Source organism: Neomonachus schauinslandi, chromosome 2 (genome assembly GCF_002201575.2).
Source record: "Neomonachus schauinslandi chromosome 2, ASM220157v2, whole genome shotgun sequence".
NCBI lineage: Eukaryota > Metazoa > Chordata > Mammalia > Carnivora > Phocidae > Neomonachus > Neomonachus schauinslandi.
The window spans coordinates 41,180,892-41,207,554 of record NC_058404.1 but is presented as its reverse complement, the minus strand read 5'-3'; the positions used below and the strand labels follow the sequence as shown (position 1 = coordinate 41,207,554).

The window sequence follows — 26,663 nt, the reverse complement described above, 5'->3', positions numbered from 1 at the left end:
CAGCAGGGTCAGAACTCAACAGTAAGTGCAAAGATGTATGCACACCTGCATCACAGTAGAACATCTTGATTCCCAAACTGAATTTCTGTGAGTGCTCAATTTCACATCTGTGACTGAGCAAGATTTCACATATAAAGGCTTGTATTAACTCTGGCTAGAATTTGCTAAACTACCAAGTTTGTCCAGTTAAGTGTTTCACAATGAATTAAATTTTTTAACCTTAAAAAAGTGTAACAGCTGATTTGAGAATACATAAAACAACTGAGAAGAGGGCAAACAAGAAAAAAAAAAACAAAGGAAAAGTGACACGCAATTCATTCTGAAATCACAATCCTCTCCCCCTCACGAAAAAGGTGCATTAGTCATCAAGTAGCAAAAAAAATCATCAAAGCAAAGAAATTAAGAGCAAAGAGACAATCAGTACAGAAACTAACAAAACTATACAATAGAAAAGGTTACTAATGCACCATTTAGTCACAGACTGTTTAAAAATATATTCACGGGTTTACCAGAAAGATCTTGAAAAACTCTATTTTGCTCCATGACCAGTACTTCCTGGTCACAGATGGATTCTAAGTGACTTTTTGCTTAATGCTTGGTGTTTCAGGTCGGTGATCTTTCCTCTCTGACACATTACGCTTGACCTTGGCTGTTACTGGGGATGAATCCGGGTTCAGTGAAGGACTTGAATGTGACTTCTTCAGTCCTGCAGCCTCACTTTCATTGTTACTCAGGAGCTCCTTGCCTCCTTCTTTTAGAATGCTGACATAAATTTCATAACGGGTTTTCTGGAGGGAAAGTCAGAGAAGAATGGTAGTCAGTACACTGTTCACAAATGCATGGAAAAATCATGCTTCCTCAACATCCAGGGACAAGAATGGTAGAAGCTGGAGGAGCTATAACCTCTGGTTGTGGGCAGTCAGATGGCTCCTATGGTACAGTCACTTGAGCATCCCTCACATGACCACTTGAACCTCGCTTGGATATGGTTGTTTACTCTCTTTCCTACTCCCTGTAATTCTACAAAGACTTAACTTGAGGAATCAGTCTATGGTGACTCTACTCTCCAGTCCCCTACAAGACCACAACACTTTCTAGAAGCTGCTCTGGGTTTCCCACCATTGCTTTTCTGTTAGGATTACCAATTTCTCAGAGTACTATAGCTTCTCATAAAACTTCAAATTATATTCCGATGTTTTTCTCATACTACAAAATTTTTTTCATCATCAACTATTTCCTGAGTATCTCTTATGTTTTAAACAGGTCCTTGATTCTCCTACCTCTGTGTATCTTTGTCTAAAAATAACTGAAAAGAACACTGCAGAGATTTTTTTTCCCCCTAACCCTAATTGGTGCTTTTTTTGGTTTGTTTTTATCTGGGTCACTACAGAATGTATGTATATATATCTTGCAAATTACAGACGGGTCTCAGATTCTTGATTTGATAGGTTCTAGTCAAAATAAGCCTTTTACCATACTGCTTTGACACAGGAAGCATTTATAAAAAGCCTAAAGTGTTTTATTTTTAAACAAAATGACATGTCAGTTATAAATTATCCCAACAAAGGCAGGCAAATTCTGTTATGACTTTTACGGGTTTTCCTAGTTAGATTGAAATTTTGTATATCTTAGTTTCAAGTTAAGAATTATGATGTTGAAGCTATTGGAAGTTACTCTTTCAGGATGTCTTGTTCAAAAGTGGGAAAAAGCTGCTAGTAATTAAGCTTGCTCTGGGTTTGGTCAGTATCTATGTGGGGATGTCAAGCTTTGCTTGATGATGATAATGACATTTATATGGAGTGCTCATATGTTAACTTCAGGTCATTAATACAATAATCATGTACATACTCAGTAAATTATTATCCCTGTTTTACAGTAAAGGAGATAGAGGCAGAGAGAAATCCAAAGTCAGAGTTTGCAAAGAAGATGGGATTTAAACTCAGGAAATCTGACTCCAGAACCCACCGTCTTAAGATATATTTCCTCACTGGATATGAAAATATGTATATGTATATTTTAGGATGACCACTGTGACAGACGCTGCTGGTTTAGCCAATTAAAAGGCATTCTCAATCCCTCCTATTCCTGTGTTCCTCCCACTACAAAGGTTCCTCCCACCGTAAAACATGAATACCTCCCCAGCCTCTCTTGTAGCTAAGATGGGTCAGGTGATAGTCTTGCCAATAAGCTGTAAGGAGAAAGCTATTGGGGAGCTTCTGAGAAAGTGCTTTTGCTTTCTGATAAAGGGGCTGGGCTTTAGAGGAGAAATTACTGGCACAAGCTGCCTTTCACTTTTATTTCTTCCTTGACATGGATATGATTGCCTAAACTGCACGCCAAGACATAGGGCAGTAGGCAGAAAGACAGAAGGACCTGATACTCGCTTGAGGAAAAAAGGGAAAGACAGAAAGAACGCAGGTTCTTGATGATACAATGAGCTGGATCCAACTCTAAGACTCCCTACTATCTCTGAATATCTTGTTAGTATGAATAATAAATATTCTTAGGGTGTAAGCCACTCTTCATTAGGCATTGTCAAATGCAGCTGAAAGCATTACTAACTGATATACATTCCAAGTTTAATAAAGTAACAAAATAAAAGAATGAAATACTAAGCTTATCTCAGAAAGTTACAAAAGGGCTTAATAAGGGCATTTGCTAATAAAAAATGTCATGTTATCAATATTACACATTAGTCAATGCATCAGTGAAATCAGGGCACTGAACTAGACAATATCCAAAGGGCACACTAGTTCTAAAGTCCTATTCATTCTAAAAATCTACTATTTTAATCTGTCTCTAAACTGCCTCGGTGGCAAGATTGAAGTACAGGAAGAACTACTCCCAATATGAACAATCTTTAGTAAAATGATCCAAAGACAGTTTAAAAATAGATTCAGAAAGCCAGTAGAAGGCATACTATTTCATGAAGCTGGGGCATTTATACAATAAAAGGGGTACGAAAGACAAATTTTTGAGATGACTTGAAAGGGGACAAAATGAAGGTGATAGGGCCAATTTTCTACTAGTCTTTGAAGAAACTGATACTACTGGGAAAATTCATCTGAAAAATACCATTTCAAACACTCATTCTACAGCTTTAGCTGTAAAGCTATTGTCTCAAATAAATTACATCAGTGTGTCAGTCAACAAACAAAAGGAATAGCACTGAAGAGTGGAAGCACTTGAGTTATCAGATTAAAAGAAAAGACAAAGCAAGGCAAAGAATGAAAGGGGACCAGAAAATGAAGTGTTCAGTTGTTGTTAAGGGAAATAAGGAAAAGGAAACCGATGGGTGTTTATAAACTTCCAAATGGCTGTACTCTGTTTCTGTGTTATAAAAAGGTTTACAGGGACAGAGGCTACTAAACCCAGTGATGCAACTTTGCTTTTCAGCCTTCTCTAAAATCAAACTAAATGCATCTTCAAAGTATTTTAGGATATCTTTAATCTTAGAATTATTCAGTGGGTATTGGTTTCAGCCATATTCTTCTGAGATTATAGATTCATCTAAATATATAAATCATCTCTATCTTTGAGGCTTAGGGCTAAGAAAAAAGATGGTCTCTGAGTAAAGAGAAACAGCTCTGAGTGAAGCCCTGAAGAGCAATGGAAATGAACGTAACTTTAAAAAGTCTCTTCTTGGGGCATCTGGGTGGCTCAGTCGATTAAGTGTCTGCCTTTGGCTCAGGTCATGAGCCCAGGGTCCTGGGATCCAGCCCCATATTGGGCTCCCTGCTCAGGGGGGAGCCTCCTTCACCCTCTGCCATTCCCCCAGCTTCTGCTCTCTGGCTCTCCCTATCTCTCTGTCAAATAACTAAATAAAATCTTAAAAAAAAAAATCTCTTTTCAGGGAAGGAAAAATAAGATAAAAACAGAGAGGGAGGAAACTGTAAGAGACTCTTTTGTCTTTTTAAATATTTATTTGAGAGAGAAAGAGAGAGTGGGGGAAGGGGCAAAGGAGAGAGAATCCTGAAGCAGTCTCCCCACTGAGTGCGGAGCCTGATGTGGGGCTTGATCCCAGGACTCTGAGATCGTGACCTGAGCTGAAATCAAGAGTCAGCTGCTTAACTGACTGAGCCACACAGGCACCCCAAAGACTCTTAATTATAGGGAACAAACTGAAGGTTGGAGGGGAGGTGGGTTGCGGGGGAGTGGGGTGATGGGCATTAAGGAAGGCACTTGATGTAATGAGCACTTATGCAACTGATGAATCACTAAATTCTACTCCTGAAACTAATAATACACTATATGTTAACTAAATTGAATTTAAATAAAAAATTTTTAAAGAGTCTCTTCTTCATTGATATCTCCTTTTACTCTCCTTTTTTTGGGGTGAGAAAACCATACTTCTTTCTAACTATGCAACCATGTGGTATCTTTGGAAGGGTTTATTTCCCTTCTTTCTTTTAGAGAAGACATGATTACTATCTCTTTTTCTAAAACCAACTGTGAAATTTAAGTTTGAAGTAAAGCTGGGGGAGAAAGGAAGATGGAGGAATAGGAATATTCTGAGCTCACCCCCTCTCAAAAAACACACAAAGGTACAAATACAGGTAGTGCAACTCTGAGAAAGATCTAAAAACCAACACAACTCTTCACAGCTTAAGATAGGAAGAAAAAGCCACACAGAGAAGGGCAGGAAGGGCAGAGATATGGTCAGAACTAAACCCCTGACAGTGACCCACAAGTGGCAGGACTATTATAGAAATGGAGGTCCTCCCTGAGAATTGTGGGATTTAGCCCCTAACATTGTGTACTTCCCCCTGGAGGTGTACACTGGGAAGATGAACCCCTATAACATATGGCTTTGAAAATCAAGTGAGTCTTAACTCTGGAAGAGCCAGAAATAGAGACTCCACTCTTAAAGCGCTTATGCACAATATCACTTGCTCTGAGACCTAGCACAGAAGCAGCAGTTTGAAAGCACTTGAACTATACACAAAGGACATTTATTGAATAATTTTAGGGCATGTGCTAGAGGTTCAGGGATTTATAGGAACTTTCTCTAGGAATGGAAGTGTGGGCAGGTGCCATTTTTCCTGTCCTCCTTCAGCCTAGCAGGCCTGATTGGCAGGTGCCAGTTCTGACATTCTCCATCTACCTTGCTAGCCTCTTACTCCACCCTGTCCAATCTTCCTGCCCTGGCAGGTGCTCCTCCAAAGCAGCTCTCCACAACCCCTGCAATACCTGGCAGGTAGCATTAGCCAGGACGAGTGCCCCTCCAAAGCAACTACTGGCCCAGGGAGGGGTACCAGCCATGCCCACCAGCACCCCTGCAATGGTCACTTGGGCCTTGCAGCCAGCCACACCAGGTGCTAATCCTACCCCCAGTACACTTGTAACTGGGGGTCACACCAAGCCTCACAGCCAGCCACAACAGGGGTTATCCCCACCCACCAGCATGCCTGTAGCAGCTGCAGCTGGACCTCTCAGCTAGTCCTACACACCAGTACATCTGCAGTAGTCATGACCCACATTGCACAAGGAGCTAGCTCTACCTACGAGCACTCCTGAAGCTGTGTGGCCCAGTTGCAACAGGAGAGCACACACAGCCCACATAGGGGACACCCCTAGAGTGCCTGGTTCTGGTGATCAGGGAGAATTGTTGGTCCCCACAGGATACCTTCTATATAAGGCCACTACCTCCAAGGGCAGGAAACATAACTGACCTATCTAATACATAGAAACAAACACAGAGAGTTAGACAAAATAAAGAGACAGAGGAATATGCTCCTAATGAAAGAACAAGACAAAACCTCAGAAAAGGAACTAAATGAAATGAAGAAAAGCAATCTACCTGATAAAGATGCTCATCAGACTTGGGAGAAGAGTGGATGAACTCAGTGAGATCCTCAACTAAGAGACAGAAAATATTAAAAAGAAACAAATCAGACTGAAGAGTACAAAAACAGAAATGAAAAATATACTACAGGGAATGAACAGCAGGTTAGAAGACACAGAAGAATGGATCAGAGATCTAGAAGACAAGGTAATGGAAATAATCTAAACTGGACAGCAAAAAGAAAAAAGAATTTAAAATAAAATGAGGATAAGTTAAGGGATCTCTGGGACAACATCAAATGTACCAACCTTTGCATTATAGGGGCCCCAGAAGGAGAAGAGATAAAGTGGCAGAAAACTTATTTGAAGAAATAATAGCTGAAAACTTCCCTAACATGGGGAAGGAAACAAACATCCAAGTCCAGGAAGAGAACACAGCTGCAAACATGATGAACCAAAAGAGATCCACACCAAGACATACAATGATTAAAATGTCAAAAATTAAAGATAAAAAGGGATCTTAAAAGTAACAAGAGAAAAGCAACTAGTTACATACAAGGGAACACCCATATGACTCTCACCTGATTTTTCAGCAGAAACTTTGTGGGTCAGGTTGACTAGCCACATGAGCAAGTATTATCATGTCTGGTTTAAACCATGATTCCCTTCCTGGGGCTAGGCATATTGACCTCCTCGATGAAAATCACAGTTCTGTTAGCATGAAAGAAGGGGCTGCTAGGGAAGCAGCAAACAGTGACTGCATAACACATAACATACGAACTTCTTTGGCCAACATTGACCATTTGAACATGATCATCACGTTTTTGTTCTCTAAACTGGTATATCAGATAGTTTAAATGCAATTTATAAATACACTCCCTGTTGATTCTCTGCTTGCCTTACACAACAACTTTAACTTAGCTTTATAGCTGACATACAATATTAGTTTCAATTGTGCAACATAGCAATTTGATATTTATATATGTTACGAAATGCTCACCACGATTTAAGTATCATTAACATCTGTCACCAAAGTTTTATCATTTTATTGACTATATTCCCTCTGTTGTACTTTATATCCTAGTGACTTATAATTTGTTTGTACCTCTTAATCCCCTTCACCTATTTCACCCATCCCTATACCCCCTACCCATCAGGCAACCACCAGTTTTTTTTCTGTATTTATGATTCTTTTTCTGTTCTGGTTTGTTTGTTCTTTTGTTTTGCTTCTTAAATTCCACATAAAAGTGACAGTGTCTTTGACTTATTTTACTTAACATAATACCTTCTAAGTATTATGTTGTCACAAATGGCAAGATCTCAATCTTTTTTATGGCTGAATGATACTCCATTGTCTGTGTAAATTTACATCTTCTTTATCCACTCATCTATCAGTGGACACTTAGGTTGCTTCCACACCTTGGCTATTGTAAATAACGCTCCAATAAACATAGAGGTGCATATATCTTTCAAATTAGTGCTTTTGCTTTCCCTGGAAACTCCATACTATTTTCCATAGTGGCTGCACCAGTTTTCATTCCCATCAGCAAGCAGTACAGGAGGGTTCCCTTTTCTCTACATCCTCACCAATACCTGTTATTTTTTGTCTTTTTGATACTAGCTATTTTGACTGATGTGAAGGTAATATCCCATTGTGGTTTCTATTTGCATTTCCCTGATGATTAGTGATGCTGAACATTTTTTCATGTGTCTGTTGGCCATGTGTATGTCTTCTTTGGAAAAATGCCTATTCAGGTCTTCTGCCCATTGTTTAACTGAATTGTTTGTTTTTTTTTTTTTGAAGTTAAGTTGTATGTGTTCTTAACATATTTTGGACATTAATCCCTTATTGGATATATCATTTGCAAATATTTTTTCCCATTCTTTTCATTTTGTTGATGATTTCCTTTGCTGTGCAAAAGCTTTTTATTTTGGTGCAGTTATTTTTGTTTCCCTTGCCTGAGTAAACATATTCAAAAAACTGTTGCTAAGACCAATGTCCAGATTTAATGCCTGTGTTTTCTTTTGGAAGCTTTATGATTTCAGTTATTACATTTAAGTTTTTATTTTGTATACAACTTAAGAAAGTGGTCCAGCTTCATTCTTTTGTATGTAGTTGTCCAGTTTTCCCAAAACCATTTATTGAAAAGACTGTCTTTTCCCCATTGTATATTCTTGCCTCTTTTGTTGAAGATTAATTGATCATGTAAGTGTGGATTTATTTATGGGCTCTGTAGTCTGTTCATTGATCTACACGTCTATTTTGTGTCAATACCACACTGTTTTGATTACTACAGCTTTGTAGTATATCTTGAAATCTGGGACTGTGATACCTCCAAGCTTTGTTCTTTCTCAAGATTGCTTTGGTCACTTGGGGTCTTTTCTGGTACCATATAAATTTTACTATTATTTGTTCTAGTCCTGTGAAAAATGCTATTGGTATTCCAATGGGGAATCCATCATATCTATAGACTGCACTGGGCAATACACATTTTAACAATTCTTTAACAATTAATTCTTCCAATCCATGAGCATTCCAAATCTTATTTGTATCATTCAATTTCCTCTCCTTGGTTAAATTTATTCTTAGGTATTTTATTTTAGTCTTTTTGATGTAATTGCAACTGGGAGTTTTTTTTTTTTTTTTTAAATTCTCTTTCTGCTAGTTTGTTATTAGTGTACAGAAACACAACAGATTTTTTGTATATTAATTTTGTATCCTGCAACTTTACTGAATTCATTTATTGGATCCAGTAGTGTTTTGGCAGAGCCTTTAGGGTTTTCTATATACAGTATCATGTCATCTGCAAATAGTGACAGTTTCACTTCTTTTTTACCAACTTAGAAGCCTTTTATTTCCTTTCTTTGTCTGACTGCTGTAGTGAGAACTACTAATACTGTGTAGAATAACAGTGGCAAGACTGAGAATCCTTGTCTTATTCCTGATCTTAGAGGAAAAGCTTTCAGTTTCTCACCACTGAGTACCATGTCAGGTGTGTGTTTGTCATATACGGTCTTTATTAAGTTGATGTATGTTTCCTACATATCCACTTTGTTGGAAGTTTTTATCATGAATGAATGTTAAAATAAGTCAGAGCATGTCATCTCTGCTCAAAATTCTTCAATGGTTTCTCATCCTTAGAAATCCTTCCCAACCTCAAATCTTTAAAATGGCCTATAAATTGCAATGCCTACTCTTTTTTTTTAAAGATTTTATTTATTTATTCGAGAGAGAGAGAATGAGAGACAGAGAGCATGAGAGGGAGGAGGGTCAGAGGGAGAAGCAGACTCCCTGCCGAGCAGGGAGCCCGATGCGGGACTCGATCCCGGGACTCCAGGATCATGACCTGAGCCGAAGGCAGTCGCTTAACCAACTGAGCCACCCAGGCGCCCCTGCAATGCCTACTCTTATTGCTGTTCATTGCTTTATTTTTCTCCTTAGTACTTCTATCAGACTTAAATTTTACTTATAAAACATTCTGTTACTCTTTCTCCTGCCAATACTAGAATGTAATCACATGAGGTTAAGAACTTTGCTTTTGCACAGAGAAAACACTGAATAAGTGTTGAATGGAAAGAGAGAACAAATACTAAAAAATAAAATTTCTCAATAAAACTTAACATATTTTGAACTCTCAATACGGAAAATCTTAGAAAAATTAAAATAACATGTATATAAACACAGAAGTAGATGCCTGATGAATTCCTAAGTCAGTAACCCATGGGGACACACTTAAATCTTCAGTGTTCTACCATTCGCATGCTTTCCAGAATAACATGAAGGGCTGACCCTGTGAAGCAGTACTGAGGCACGTGACACTTGTTCATATTCTTCCCATGTCCACATCTACTTGGCCACGGTCATCATGATGACATGCAGTGCAATGACAGCCAGGCTGCTGTGCTTAAAACAGGGGTTCCCTTGGGGTGCCTGGGTGGCTCAATCAGTTAAGTGTCTGACTCTTGATTTCAGCTCAAGTCATGATCTCAGGGTTGTGGGACTGAGTCTTGCGTGGGGCTCACACTGAGCGTGAAGCCTGCTTGAGATTCTCTCTCTCCCTGCCAGCTTGCACACACATGCACTCTCTCTAAAAATAAATAAAACTTAAAAACTAAAAAATTAAAAAAAAACACAAAAAACAGGGGTTCTCTCTCTCTGCAGAGAGAGAAGAGTAGTTTATATCATATTTTTGAGGTTCCTAAAACATAAGACATCTTTCTGAGCATCTCATATAGCAGTAAGTGAAGACCCAATTTTTACTACCCACTTTGAGCTTAAAAATAAATTGAGAAATGGGATCATTGTACACAGACTACGGTGGTTCTTTATTTGGATAGTTACTAGATCTCATTTTGACATGAAGAGCAGCTTCTACATTTACCTTCTAACAAAAGCATCCATTATAAAGATAAGAATTTTTCATTGGTTATTTATATCTGAATTCCCCTGCCTGATCATTCCTACATGTAACTTATATGTAATGTATTAGAATCACATTTACCCTTGGGTAAATACTTCAATACTAACTGAAGAAACTAGACTCCCTGGGTCTGAGAGTAGTAGCCTTGTCACTATTAATACAGGAGGGAATCTGCTATTGATAGTAAACAAATAATAACAATATTAAAATATTATACCTTTGCTCTGACAATAATATTCATAACCAGATGGTAACAAAGGGAAGAAGAAACAACAAAATCTGAATGTTTTAGCTCATATAATTTCATGCCACGAAGTAATCACTATGCAAGAATTAACACACTCCAGGTAGGGCAAGTTAAGAGTGAGATGGGATATAAAAAATGAGTGAAAGGCATTGTGGCAATGAAAAGACTAGTCTTAGGGTCAGGTGGCCAGATGTTGACATTGCCACTATTAAGTATGGTGTTTGTTTACTTTCCTAAATTGTTATTCACTCTTTGTTATGTAGCACATTCAGGTCCATTTCTTTCATTAAGAAGGGCAAAGAAAATTTGAGAATAAGAAGATGTACCTCTGGGACAATTTGCTGCCTTTGGCCAGGTTACTAAAAATTTTGTCTTAGTCTCTGCTGATTCATTCTCAGATCAATTCTAGAAAATGTGGTAGTTGTATGCTCAGCTTCCTTCCTTAGGAACTCTCCAACAGTCTGAATAGATTTCTAACAGTCTAAGAGTCTAATCTTATCCACTATCAAAACAATTTGAGGGCGCCTGGGTGGCTCAGTTGGTTAAGCGACTGCCTTCGGGCTCAGGTCATGATCCTGGAGTCCCTGGATCGAGTCCCACATCGGGCTCCCTGCTCGGCAGCGAGCTTGCTTCTTCCTCTGACCCTCCCCCCTCTCATGTGCTCGCGCTCTCTCTCTCTCTCTCATTCTGTCTCAAATAAATAAATAAAATCTTTAAAAAAAAAAAAAAACCAATTTGAGATGGGATTTTACGAAATCCAAGTCCAATAGTTACTCCCTACAGAAAAGCTTCTAAACATTGTTTTGGTGGCTTTGTCCACTCAGCAAGCTTTCTCCTTTAATTTCCTTCTTAAGATTTGCTATTTTCATGAAGACTTCTGTGACCATCTGTGGCCAAAGACAATTCAAATGCTAAATGGCTTCTTTTCTGCTAAAATAAAATTCTTTCTTCAGTCTGTAACCTCTTGACTACATTTTTGTTTTGTTATATCCGTTTATTAAAAAATTGGTCTTTAATCACCTATAACAATGCTTCTTAATATGTAGAAAAAAAAATCCCTTTTCACTAGCAGCAATGCCTACTAGGGAGGAACGGAAAACACCATGTCTAAGGCAAGCAAGCTGTTGCTAAGGTTGAATGTTAACTACCTACTAAAAGAAATAAAAACAAAACCAGAAAAAAGAAAAAGGAAACCAACCCAACCACTGATAGTACTTGAAAAGAAGTTTAATCACATCCACATATAAATTTACATGCATTTGACTGAACAGTTTCTTTTCTCTTAAGCCCTGCATACTATTTATTTCATTTAACAGTACACTATCTCCTTCTGTTTTCTGATACATGAATACAATAGTAACAACCTGAATGAAAATAACACTGTGCAGGCAATTTTAATTTGGTACTGTCATTTGCGTTCAGACCTTACTGCTCTAGCAATCAAATCCTGAATATATTTCCTCCTGACATTTCCCTTTCTCATGCAGGAAGGGTAAAAGGTCATTTCAAAATGAAATGAGAAGAAAACCAATAATGTCATGTACATAGCAAAACGCTTTTGCTCTTAGATTTCTACACTGGGAAACAAACAAACTAAAAAATAAAAAGAAGCAAACAATACAGGAAGGAACTCTTGAAGTAACTGCTTATTCAAATAAAGACTGTTCATTTCCATTTTGCATTGTATGGAATAGTGGCAGAATTGATTTGCAGACTTTCTCCTTGACAAGCTGGCTCATCTACCACTACCTGCTAACTTAAGAAAGCAATTACATTCAAAGCAGCTTTCTGGAAGTTCTTATCTGAAAGCTATGCTAGGACTTACATTTTTAAAAAGAAATTTTTAAAATAATTTTTTCCCCTTATGCTACTCCCATATTAGGCCTCCACATGCAGTGGTTAACCCACTGCCTAAATATAGCAAATATACACGTTTTAATTTGTATATTTGTATTTGTGGCTTTTTGGGAAAATCTGAGGAAATGCGAATTCCATTTTTTCATTTCAGTCTACCTCTTGGCTCTATTACTCTCTAAATGAACTTTGTGGCTTCTACTTTAAAAACTTTAAAACAAAAAGCTTGCTTTTGTATAATATAAGCAGAAGGGATCAAAAAGCTCTACTATATACAAAAAGGACTGGATTTGTTGAGAGCTTTACTGTCTCCATTCTTTTGCCTTTGGCCCTTCCAGCCCAAAGATTCCTATGGCATTCGGTCTTTGCTAGGTGGCAACTCATCCCCACTTCACTGCCCGTGAAGAGCTCTTCCATGGGCTTTTTAGGGAGAAAGGAGAGCTGAATGGTCATCAGTGGACCTGCTACTGCTCTCCTCAGGGCCTGCCTGGCTGCCAGCACTGGGGAGGCAGATCCCCTGCAGTGCTTTTTACCTTTGCAGGACACCTCCATCTTTGTGGAAAAGGAAAAGACTTGGGTTGTTAAGGAGAATATTCCTGATTCCTGCTAAACACCACTACCTCTCTCATTCTTTGTTTTTCTAGCTCTCAAAACCCTTTCTATAAATCCAGTCTGTATTTGTATACAGATTTCTATCTTAAAAAATTAAACTCAAAATTCTTTTTTTTTTTTTAAAGATTTCATTTATTTATTTGAGACAGAGAGAATGAGAGAGACAGAGAGCACATGAGAGGGGGGAGGGTCAGAGTTCGGAGAAGCAGGCTCCCTGCCGAGCAGGGAGCCCGATGCAGGACTCGATCCAGGGACTCCAGGATCATGACCTGAGCCGAAGGCAGTCGCTTAACCAACTGAGCCACCCAGGCACCCTAAACTCAAAATTCTTAATTTAAAAGTCCACAAAGCTCACTTAGAAAATAGTACACATTTTGTTTTCTCAGTGGAAAATTCAAGAAATGAATTGTTTAGTTCCAACCCACCAGTGGGGCAATTCTACAGAGAACTGTCACCCACAAGGCTTCTGGCTCTGGGAGCTCCAGTTACGCCTATTCCCAATGGCCCCACACAGTTTGGCCTTGTGTAAGGGTTTTGACAGCAGCGAAGTATAAAGTTAACTATAAAAGAAAATTCATTCTGGATTAATAGGATTAAAAAGTTCGCTGTTAAAAAAAACGGAGAAGATATTGTCCTTTGAAACAGAGAGCTACGAAGTCAGGTTTCTACAAGCTAAGGAATTTGAGCTAGAGAAATACTATTTATCTATTTCTATTATCTGGACAAATGACTAAATTTAACTCTTTTTTTTTTCCTTTTTAAATATTTTATTTATTTATTTGACAGAGAGACAGCGAGAGAGGGAACACAAGCAGGGGGAGTGGGAGAGGGAGAAGCAGGCTCTCTGCTGAGCAGGGAGCCCGATGCAGGGCTCAATCCCAGGACCCTGAGATCATGACCTGAGCTGAAGGCAGATGCTTAACGACTGAGCCACCCAGGCGCCCTAAATTTAACTCTTATGGAATAAAAGTTTGTCTCTCACTAAATTTTTCCTTATGGAACTCATCTAAAACAAAATTTTAGTTTGTTATAACATTTTTATAAAAGTCATGCTCTTAATCTTTTGGTTTATATCTTGTTAATGCTTCTGATTATATTGTAATTCCCTGAAGTCATACAAGATATCCCTCAGCAGCACATTCCCAGAGTCTTCACTACAGCTTGTCAGACTCACAGCTCCAAAATGGCCAATGCCAGTCGTAAGGAGACAGGGTCAGGAAATTTTTTAAAGAGTTGGATCTGAGGCGGCTTTGAAAGACCTTGGCTTTAAACTACCTTCCCTACTAATCTTGCATGACATTTCATCCCTGAGATTTATTAATTGTTTTGAGCTAAAAGCATTTTTACACCTTCTGTATTCTCAGTTCAAATGTCCCTTTAAGGGTAATACCATAAGCTACCATCTTATTATTTTTGTGTCCAATTTTGAGCCTGTCTCTAAAGCATCTTCCAAATAGTGGAGTAAGAACACTGAGCAACCAGACCTTGGCTAAATCCCTTGATTCCTGCAGGTTTCAAGTTCCACATAGGGCACTGAAGGGAAATGGAAAACAAGCCATGGTTTACTTAATTCACAATTTTGCCACAGGCCAGATCTGGTCAGGGAAGAAACCTGTTGTGAAAGCACCTTGTACATTCCTTGGTGTGTGTGAGTCACACCTCAAGGAGGAACACAAGTAGACAAATTATTGAGTGCGCCTAAAAGAAGTCTATGACATGAATAGAACCAATTTCTAGTCTTCCAAAGAATGCTGTGCTGAAAGTTCTTATAGCAAACATCACTTGGTTTGCATATGGTTTTTTTCCTAATATTTCCAGAAATAAAATTTTAAAAAACATTTTACATTTTCATTTTAAGTCTACTGAGTAATTTTAAACTAGATATACCTAAAGAATCTCAATAGACTGTTCCAGCACCCCACCCCAAAAATCTCTTCATCCAAGATCAGGTACTTAAATTTTTAAAACTCATATCAAAAGCGTAAGATTCTTCTAGAATACAATAGGAAAAAATCTAATGTAGTTAGAGATAAAGTACTCTGGGTAAAAATAAAAAAGCAAAACCAAAATACACACCCTCTTTTCACCGTTCTGATTCCAGAGATTAGCCCAGGAAAGTATTTAGCACCAGTGGTCAGCAAACTAACAGATGAGATGGGGAGGGTCATTTACCAAAAAGTCTATAGGAACCAGAAAGGAGGTGATTCACATTGTTTGCATGAGAACTTTGTGAGGGAAATGTATTCGGTTTTCTCCTATCTCAAAAGTTACTGATATGAAAAAGGACACTACAAGGCTACAGGCAACATCATTCACACCAGGTGGGCCTCCTTTTTATTGTATTCCCAACCAGAAGTAATAATTGAAATATTAAACTACTGGTACGGCAATAGGCAGTGCTATGTCAGAATGGAAACCACTTGTAAACCATCCTAAAGCTTTATAGGTACACAATAGCTGCCTATCAGCTCATGTTCCACCTCTTAAATTAACCATAAAGTTTACCCAGGCCTGTTATCAGACCTCCTAAACCTTACCTGAGTTTTAAGCAGATTGCATGGTTTTATAGATGCGTAAGCCTATACAGTAGCCATTAGCCTAAGGTAGCTACAGAACATGTGAAATGTGGCCAATCTGCATTGACATATGTCCTAAGTGGAAAATAAGCACTAGGGACGCCTGGATGACTCAGAAGGTTAAGTGTCTGCCTCAGTTCAGGTCACGATCCCAGGGTCCTGGGATTGAGTCCCGCATCGGGCTCTTTGCTCAGCAGGGAGCCTGCTTTTCCCTGGGCCTGCCACTCTCCCTGTTTGTGCTCTCTCTCTCTCTCTCTCTGACAAATAAATAAAAATCTTTTAAAAAAAAGAAGAGAAAAAAGAAAATAAACACTAAATTCTGAAGACTTATTAAGAAAAAAAGAATGTAAAATATCTTAATATTTTATATTGATTACATGTTAAAATGATAATATTTTGGATATATTATGTTAAATTTAGAAGTCTTATTACAATGAATTCCATGTGTTTCCTTTAATTTTTAAATGTAGCTATTAGATATTAGATACTGGATAGTACTGGTCTAGATCTCCTGAAATCCCCAAATCAAAATATTCTTTTTTTTTAAAGATTTTTATTTTTTTTAAGTAATTTCTACATCCAAGATGGGGCTTGAACTCACAACCCCGAGATCAAGAGTCACGTGTTCTACCGACTGAGCCAGCCAAGCACCAAATCAAAATATTCTTCTTCTATGTTTAACACTCTTAGGGGTCTTCATGAGAGTGAGTTAATCTAACAAACTAATTGGTGTTAATATGTCACTCTCCTAAAAAATACACAGTTGGAAGGGACCTTTAGTCCTTTAGGGCCTTTATGTTAGTTCACCCAATCCCATCTCATTTTTAATGGCTGGGAAACTGAGGCCCAGAGAGAATAAATGTGTAACAAACACGTTAAGGATAAGGTTAAAATGGCTGCCTAACTCCCAGCCCAGTCCTTTTCCCAATTTTACTATTTTATACTGCATTTGCACTTATCCTGCAGATAATACCTTAATCCAAAGCAGTGAACCTCATGAGAGCAGATATTTCAGGCATAACGTGGTATATAGGGACAGAAAGTCATTTCAACTCATATGGCTGTTTATTCTGCCCTCCCAGGTATGGCCCTAGTTCTTTTCAATCTATTTAAAATGGAGGTAGGTGGGGGGAATGGGTAACTGGGTGATGGGAATTAAAGAGGGTATGTGATATGATGAGCACTGGGTGTTATATTCAACTAATGCATCACTGAACATTATATCAAAAACTAATGATGTACTATACTTTGGCTAATTGAATTTAAATTAAAAAAATGTGATTCAAAGGATCCTGCTGCTTAGCTCCTCCCTTCAAAAGCACATATCATCATTTACAGAGTAAAATTCTGAGCTTCTTAGCCTTCTTTCACCATGTCACAAAAATGCAATTCCAAATGGTATGGCAAGAATGATGTCTCTATTGTTAATTTCCTAGAAAACTGCTGATCTTAGGTCTCTAGCTTTTGACTCACAACAGTATCCCGCTAAAAAAATAAAATTCTTAAATTTCCTCAAGAATTCTATTAACCTGTAATACAGCTTCTCAGACCCAGACATAACACTTCTGTGAGGTTTTCTGTGAAGGAGATATTAGATTCCAGGCTAGACTCTGTTACTAAGACTGAGACTTGCTACTATCTTCTTTAAGTAAGTGAATGGAATTTCTCTCTTGCTTTCACTAGGGAGAAAAAGGGTAACAACTGCTATCATTTTACTTTTATGATTAAGGCCACTTATAAATTAATAGCTTGGTTTCAGAGGTGGATTTGCCTTGTGACAGTTGGCATTGTATTGAGATATGCCCTTGCACTGCTCCTGTGAGAGGAAAAGTGGTCCATAATGTGAAAATTACTTATTTAATGTTGACAAATAAAAAATGAGCAATCTGAGGAAACAGGGCTAAGATCACAGAGAATTTATTTAAAAAAATACCTCAAACCACCCATCTACCCACCATGCAGCAAACAACCCAACAAAAAAACTGAGGGTTTACAACTAGATATTTATATTATATGCACTTCTAAATATAAGTTGTTTGAGTTTCTCTAATGAGGCTGTGTGGAATGAGCGCTTATTCTCATATGTCAATTTCAGAAAGAATCATGCCATTTTACATGTCAAGAAAAATTAGATATTCAGAAAAAAAATGCATCATATCTCAAGAATGTCCTAGATTTTCTAGATTTAAAATACTCTGTCCCAAGACTCTTATATGACTTGTTATAGTGGACATTTGTTGTTTCTAAAATTGAATTTTCTAGCCATGTGGTTGGTGTGGGTCCTAATGGTCTTAAGCCATAGCATATGCTACTCTAGGCTGCAATTCAGGAATGAGCACTCACTGAAATCTAGCCCATGAAGCCAAGGGGACATTATTCTGCATCTGGCTTGAGCCATTAGAGAAGTGGACTTTTTTCCTGCTAGATTAGGACCTGAAAACACATACCAGGAAGCATCCACTTTCTAAACATGAAGGGACAGTTGATTCAAAAGCACACATTTAAAGATCTAACTAACACACAAAGCATATACAACTGGCTGCAGCCTTTATAATAGGGATGGCAAACTCAAATGCCTTCAGGCCAACACATAAATGTAGAAACCTACCACACATGATATAATAGGTGAGGGTATATAAATTACAATGAAAACAAATATAGCACTGTGCTGGCCAAACAAAAATGTTATCATTAGGTCTGATGACCACATAAAATTCAATGGCATTGTGTTGGACACCAGGTTTCCATCTGACCTAGAATGAACCTCAGAAGCCTCCCTCTATTAACCTGACCCTAAGTAATCCCTCTTTATTAAATCTCTTATAGCTCAGTCATGTTTTTAATCATTTTGGGCCATTACAAGGATTAATTATTGATGCCACTGAAAACATCCTAACTGATTTTCTTTAATTCCAATTAAATTAACATATAGTGTATTACTAGTTTCAAGGTAGAGTTTAGTGATTCATCAATTGCATATAACACCCAGTGATCATTATATCAAGTGCCCTCCTTAATGTCCATCCCCCAGGGATGGGGTAACCATCCCCCCACCCCCCTCCCCTCCAGCAACCCTCAGTTTGATTTCTAGAGTTACAAGTCTCTTATGGTTTGTCTCCCTCGATTTTGTCTTATTTTATTTCTCCCTCCCTTCCCCTATGATCCTGTTTTGTTTTTTAATTTCCACATATGAATGAAATCATATGATAATTGTCTTTCTCTGATTGACTTATTTTGCTTAGCATAACCCTCTAGTTGCATCCACATCACTGCAAATGGTAAGATTTCTTTTTTTTTTTTTTGATGGCTGAGTAATATTTCATTGTATATATACACCATATCTTCCTTATCCATTCATCTGTTGAGGAACATCTGAGTTCTTTCCTTATTTTGGCTACTGTGGACATTGCCACTATAAACATTGGAGTGCAGGTGCCCCTTTGAATCATTATGTTTGTATCTTTCGGGTAAATACCTAGTAGTCTAATTGATGGGTCATAGGGTAGCTCTATTTTTAACTTTTTGAGGAATCTCCATATTGTTTTCCAGAGTGGCTATACCAACTTGCATTCCCACCAGCAGTGTAAGAGGGTTCCCCTTTTTCCACATCCCTGCCAACATCTGGTGTTTCCTGACTTGTTAGTTTTAGCTATTCTGACTGGTCTGATGGCCAGTGAGGTAGTATCTCATTGAGATTTAGATTTGTATTTCCCTGATGCCAAATGATGTCAAGCATTTTTTCACGTGTCTGATGCCATGTGTATGTCTTCTTTGGAGAAATGTCTGTTTATGTCTTCTGTCCATTTCTTGATTGGATTATTTGTTTATTGGGTGTTGAGTTTGATAAGTACTTTATAGAATTTGGATACTAGCCCTTTATCTGATAAGACATTTGGAAATATTATCTCCCATTCAGTAGGTTGTCTTTTGGTTTTGTCAACTGTTTCCTTCACTGTGCAAAAAAGCTTTTTATCTTGATGAAGTCCCAACAGTTCATTTTTGCTTTTGTTTCCCTTGCCTTTGAAGATGTGTCTAGCAAGAAGTTGCTGTGGCCGAGGTTGAAGAAGTTGCTGCCTATGTTTTCCTCTAGGATTTTGATGGATTCCTGTCTCACATTTAGGTCTTTCATCCATTTTGAGTTTATTTTTGTGTATGGTATAAAAAAGTATCCAGTTTCATTTTTCTGCATGTGGCTGTCCAATTTTCCCAAAACTGTTTGAAGAGACGGTCTTTTCCACTGGATATTATTTCCTGCTTTGTCAAAGATTAGTTGACCAGAGAGTTGAGGGTCCATTTCTGGGTTCTCTTTTCTGTCCCATTGATCTATGTGTCAGTTTTTCTGCCAGTACCATACTGTCTTGATGATTATACCTTTGTAATATAGCTTGATGTCTGGAACTGTGACACCACTAGTTTTGGTTTTCTTTTTCAACATTCCTCTGGCTATTTGGTGTCTTTTCTGGTTCCATACAAATTTTAGGATTATTTGTTCCAGCTCTGTGAAAAATGTTGATGGTATTTTTGATGAGGATTGCACTGAATGTGTACATAACTCTGGGTAGCATAGACACTTTAACAATATTTGTTCCTCTAATCCATGAGCATGGAATGTTTTTCCAATTCTTTGTGTCTTCCTCAATTTTTTCATAAGTGTTCTATAGTTTTCAGAGTGCAGATCCTTTACCTTTTTAGTTGGTATCTTGCTAGGTATCTTACGTTTTTTGCTGCAGTTGTAAATGGGATCGATTCCTTTATTTCTCTTTCTTTTGTCTCATTGTTAGTGTACAGAAATGCAACTGACATCTGTGCATTGATTTTATACCCTTCGACTTTGTTGAATTCCTGTATGAGTTCTAGCAATTTTGGGATTGAGTCTTTTGGCTTTTCCACATAGAGTATCTTGTCATCTGTGAAGAATGACAGTTCGACTTCTTCGCCAATTTGAATGCCTTTTATTTCTTTTTGTTGTCTGGTTGCTGAGGCTAGGACTTCTAGTGCTATGTTGAACAACAGTGGTGAGAGTGGGCATCCCTGTCTTGTTTCTGACTTGAGGGGGAAAGCTCTTAGTTTTTCCCCATTGAGGATGATATTCGCTGTGGGCTTTTAGTATATGGGTTTTATGATATTCAGGTATGTTCCCTCTATCCCTACACTGCAGAGGGTTTTAATCAAGAAAGGATGCTGTATTTTGTCAAATGCTTTTTCTGCATCTATTAGGAGGATCATATAGTTCTTGTACTTTTTTTTTTTAAGATTTTATTTATTATTTGACAGAGAGAGACAGCGAGAGAGGGAACACAAGCAGAGGGAGTGGGAGAGGGAGAAGCGGGTTTCCGCCGAGCAGGGAGTCCAATACGGGGCTTGATCCCAGGACCCTGGGACCATGACCTGAGCCGAAGGCCGACACTTAATGACTGAGCAACCCAGGCGCCCCTTGTACTTTCTTTTATAAATGTGGTGTATCACATTGGTTGATTCGCTGATGTTGAACCACCACTGCAGGCCAGGAATAAATCCCATTTGGTCGTGGTGAATAATCCTTTTAATGTACTGTTGGATCCTACTGGCTAGTATCTTGGTGAGAATTTGGGCATCCATGTTCATTAGGGATATTGGTTTGTAATCCTCCTTTTTGGTGGGGTCTTTGGTTTTGGGATCAAGTTAATGCTGGCCTCATAGAAAGAGTTTGGAAGTTTTCCTTCCATTTCTGTTTTTTTAAACAGCTTTGGAAAAATAGGTATTATTTCTTCTTTAAATGTTTGGTAGAATTCCCCTGGGAAACCATCCAGTCCTGGACTCTTGTTTGTTGGGAGAGTTTTGATTACTGCTTCAATTTCCTCGCTGGTTATTGGTTTGTTCAGATTGTCTATTTCTTCCTGTTTCAGTTCTGGTAGTTTATATGTTTCTAGAAATGCATCCATTTCTTCCAGATTGCTCAATTGTTGGCATATAGTTGCTTATAATATGTTCTATAATTGTTTGTATTTCTTTGGTGGTGTTGTGATCTTTCCTCTTACCTTCATGATTTTATTTATTTGGGTCCTTTCTCTTTTCTTTTTGATAAGTCTGGCTAGGGGTTTATCGATTTGATTAACTGTTTCAGAGAATCAGCTCCTAGTTTCGTTGATCTGTCTTACTGTTCTTTTGTTTTCTATTTCATTGATTTCTGCTGTAATCGTTATTATTTCTCTTCTGCTGCGTTTAGGCTTTATTTGCTGTTCTTTCTCCAGCTCCTTAAGTGTAAGGTTAGCTTGTGTATTGAGACTTCTCTTGTTTCTTGAGAAAGGCCTCTATTGCTATATACTTCCCTCCTAGGATGACCTTTGTCACATCCCAAAGGTTTTGAAGTGTTGTTTCCATGAATTTTAAAAATTCTTCTTTAATTTCATTCTTTAGTAAGATGCTTTTAACCTCCATGTATTTGTGTTCCTTCCAAATTTTCTCTTGTGATTGAGTTCAAGTTTTGAAGCACTGTGGTCTGAAAATATGCAGGGAATATTCCCAATCTTTTGGTACCGGTTGAAACCTCATTTGTGACCCTGTATGTGATCTACACTGGAGAATGTTCTGTGTGCACTCAAGAAGAATGTATATTCTGCTGCTTTAGGAGGAAATGCTCTGAATATATCTTTGAAGTCCATTTGGTTCTGTGTGTCATTCAAAGCTCTTGTTCAGCTTCTGCTTAGATGATCTGTCCACTGCTGTGAGTGGGGTGTTGAAGTCCCCTAATATTATTGTATTATTATTGACGTGTTTCTTTAATTTTGTTTTTAACTGGCTTATATAATTGGCTGCTCCCAAGGTAGCGGCATAAATATTTACAGTTGTTAGATCTTGTTGGATAGACCCTTTTATGATAGAATGTCCTTTTTCATCTCTTTTTACAGTCTTTGGTTTAAAATCTAATTTGTCTGATATAGGGATTGCTATCCCAGCTTTCTTTTAATGTCCATTAGCATGATAAATGGTTCTCCACCCCCTCACTTTCACTATGGAGGTGTCTTTGTGTCTAAAATGAGTCTCTTGTAGATAGCATATCGATGGGTCCTCTTATTTCATCAAATCTGATACCCTGTGTCTTTCGTTTGGAGTATTTAGTCCATTTACATTCAGAGTAATTACTGAAAGATTAATTTAGTGCCATTGTTAGGGGTAAAATCACTGTTTCTGTAGATTGTCTCTGTTCCTTTCTGGTCTTTGTTACTTTTGGGCTCTGTCTTCATTGAAAGGATCCCCTTTAATATTTCTTACAGAGCTAGTTTTATGATCACCAATTCTTTTAGTTTCTGTTTGTCCTGAAAGCTCTTTATCTCTAAAGTATTCTTGTCTGCATATTTTTTTCATTTAGCACGTTGAATATATCATACCAGTCCTTTCTGGCCTGTCAGGTCTCTGCGGACAGGTCTGCTGCCAGCCTTATGTTTCTACTCTTGTAGGTTAAGGACCTCTTGTCCCAAGCTGCTCTCAGGACTTTCTCTTTATCTCTGAAATTTGTAAGCTTCAGTATAATATGTCGAGGTTTGACCTATTTTTATTGACTTTGAGTGGTGTCTCTGTGCTTCCTGGACTTGAATGCCTGTTTCCTTCCCCAGATCAGGAAAGTTCTCAGGTATAATTTATTCAAATAAACATTCTGCTCCTCTCTTTCCTCTTCTTTTGGGCCCCAGTTATTCTAATATTGTTTTGCTTTATGGCATCACTGATCTCTCAAATCCTCCCCTCGTGATCTAGTAGTTGTTTATGTCTGTTTCTCAGCTTCCTTATTCTCCAGCATTTTGTCTTCTATATTACTGACTCTCTCTTCTCCTTGTTTATCCTAGCAGTTAGAGCCTCCATTTTGTATTGCATCTCAGTAAGAGAATTTTTTATTTCAACCTGATTAGATTTTAGTTCTTTTATTTCTCCAGTAAGGAATTATCTGTTGTCTTCTATGCTTTTTTCAAGCCCAGCTGGTACCTTTATAATCCTTGTTCCAACATCTTACATCCCTTTCAATTAAATCCCTGGCAGTGAGTACTGTCTCTTGTTCTCTCTTCTGGGGTGAGTTTTCCATCTTGTCATTACGTCCATAAAAGAACAGATAAAAGAGAAAGAAAATACAAAAATAGCAACAGTGACACCAGAAAAATATACACTAAACAAATCAGAAGGGAACAGAAACAAACAACCATACAAAGAGAGTAAAACGAAAGAAGTTGAACAGAACGATAAACTAGATCCTGGGTGTATTTTGGTCTGTTGCTAGAAGAAACTAGATCTCAAAATAGGAAAGAAAGAAAAACATAGATATACAAAAATAAAATTGAATACAATGAAAGGAAGCCAAAAACGAAAAATGTACATATAAAACATAAATGTAAGAATGAAAATTAAAAAAGACTTAAAAAAGGAATTGATATAATAAGAAAATAGCTGAAAAGGAAAAAAATGTATAAAACTGAAAGACTGAAGAATAATAAGAAAAAACTACAAATGTTAAATACTGCTTTTCTAAGAGCTGAAGTTTTACAGTTCTCTATGATCAGTAAACTTGCTATTAGCAAGATGTTCCTGCTGGTCTTCTAGGGATCGGCCTATTGGGCTGATTCTCAGGGTGTCTTTCCCCAGGCAGAATTGCACCACCCTTGCCAGGGGGCCGGGCTCAGTGTGAGAGACTCTGGATTGCTCTATGTGGCTGATTTGCTGCCTGAAGGCTTTCTGTACTGATGTGGGGGGTGAAAATGATAGCATCCTGATCTCTAGCCCTAGACCTGAAAGTCTGCAGCCCCTACTTGTCAGTAGCCCTCACAGAAAAGCAGTCAATCACTCTTGTGTCCCTGGTTTCTGTCCTAACTCTGTGTTCACCCAGCCTATGACCAAGCGTTTTTATCTCAGGCACAGGACTCCATTTCAAGTCCCCAAACTTTATGGACTCCTGCTGCCTGCTCTCATGCCACTCCTTCCAGGGGATGGAGGGGCTCTTCCCACGATTCTGCCTCTTGCTGGGCCCCAGTCTGGAGAGCGGTCACCAGACCATACAGTTGTTTGTGGTTTATGGCAATAGGGAGCAGAAAGCCAGCACCTGGACTTGCCGGATTCCCTGCTCCGATGCTTTGGTAGTCTGCCACACTCAGGCACCCTCGCCCCAATTCTTTTTGTGACCCTGGGGATCCTGAGACCACACTGTCCCATATGGGATTCCTCCCCCCTTTTCCCCCTAGCACATTTCAGGCAGAACTTTTAGTTCTGATTTTGCTCTCCGCTGCTTATAACACTTTCCGGTACCCAGTTTACGAGGCTCCCTCCCCCTGTGGTTTATCTTCTGATAGCTCTATCATCTTGGGTTCACGTGTCTGCACCTCCTACCTTGCAAAGAGTGGTCGCTTTTCTGTTCAATAGAATAGAATTTCTTTCTTTTCAATAAAGAATTGCAGCAATTCTTTTCTCAGATCTCTGGTTGATTTCACAGGTGTTCAGAAAGATTTGATAACTGTCTAGCAATTCCAGGGACCAGACGAAAATAGGGTCCCCTACTCCTCTGCCATCTTAACTCCTCCTCTGAAAACACTCTAATTGTTACATGAAAAACATCTTGGTGTAAATAGTATCTTCATTTTCTACTTGCTATTGTCTTTAAAGTTGAAGAAACAAATCCAAATTTATGGGGCTAGCATGCTATCAAAGGAATCTCTTTAACAGGGTTGTTTCTTAAATGTCTCAGGAGTTTCCTGCCACAGCTCAGCCTACTGTGCTTTCACTGGCTGGAGTTTTGTAAGTTTTTATATTTGATACAAATCATCCATCTTGCTTATATCTTGAAAAATTTCCAAATGCACCAGAAGCATGGAGATCAACTTAGACATAATTTTAAGTGAAATGGGAACTGAATAAAGTAGAAATAATTTATAAAGAAGTGAGGCTATTTCTGATATTTATTTTTTAAAATTGGAAAATGACGCTGAGTTTCTTAACAGAAACTTGTGATGTCTAACAGCTCTTTCAAAAGTATGTTTAGGTTCCAAGTGAACTTTTCCAAAGAATTAACAGTCATAGTTTGGGGGTACCAATCCTATAAAAAACAAAACATCTGCCCTTCCCCACTAACAGTCAATAGAGAAACAGGCATGGATTTAGTCAATTACAACCAATTCTGATCGAAGTTTGTTGCTTTAAGTAAACAAGAATCTATTTCTTACAGGCTAAGGCTAGTAAGATAAATGGAACTTCCACTCTCCTTGCTCACTGTAGACTTTTTATAGACTTTAAAACAAAAAACAAAAACAATGAAACAAACCCTGAACCTACTTTACTTAGTACAATTTCTAGTGACTTACTGTCAGTCAGAGTTTGGAGAATATTTCTTTCTTTTCTTTTTTTTTTTTCCCCGCATTTATTGGTAGCAGTCTAAGACAAAGGCTTCTAGAAAAATTAGGAGGCAGTAACAGGCAGTTTTTTTCTGAAGTTTTCATTTAAATTCTAGTTAGTTAACATACAGTATAATATTAGTTTCATGAGTAGAATTTAGTGATTCATCGCTTAGATATAATGCCTGGTGCTTATCACAAGTGCCTTCCTTAATACCCATCACCCATTTAGCTCATTCCCCTGCCCACTCCCCTCCAGCAAATCTTAGTTTGTTCTCTATAGTTAAGAGTCTGTTTTCTGGTTTGCTTCTCTTTTTTCCCCCATGTTCATCTGTTTTGTTTCTTTAATTCCACATATGGGTGAAATCATATGGTATTTGTCTTTTTCTGACTGACTAATTTCACTTAGCATAATACACTCTAGCTTCATCCACATTGTTGCAAATGGCAAAACTTCATTCTTTTTGATGGCTGAGTAATATTCCACTATTTCACTATTTTATATATATATATAAAGAAAATATATACCCTATATATATATATACACATATACACCATATATATATATACCACACACACACACATACACCCCATATATACCATATCTTCTTTATCCATTCATTAGTCAACGGACATAGAGAATATTTCTCAGGCACAGAAAGAGCTGTGAATTCAGCCCACCATGAAGAACTGTTGTATTGAAAGCAACTTGGGATATAAACAACTGAAATGCATAAATTTAGGAACAACTCCCAGTGTAATTACTAAAAGCTTAATATTCTAACAAAATAAAAGCATTTTTCTTTATGAAGATGTGAAAAATCAT

General features: G+C 38.0%; 1 protein-coding gene across 1 annotated transcript in view; it reads right to left on the bottom strand.

The window, feature by feature from the left end:
* Positions 1–572: 572 nt before the first annotated feature.
* PSD3 (pleckstrin and Sec7 domain containing 3) overlaps positions 573–26,663 on the bottom strand; it is a 440,689-nt gene continuing 414,598 nt past the window's right edge. Inside the window, exon 16 of the mRNA XM_021681565.1 lies at positions 573–788. Coding sequence (XP_021537240.1) covers positions 573–788 — 216 coding nt within the window. The remainder of the gene's footprint in view (positions 789–26,663) is intronic.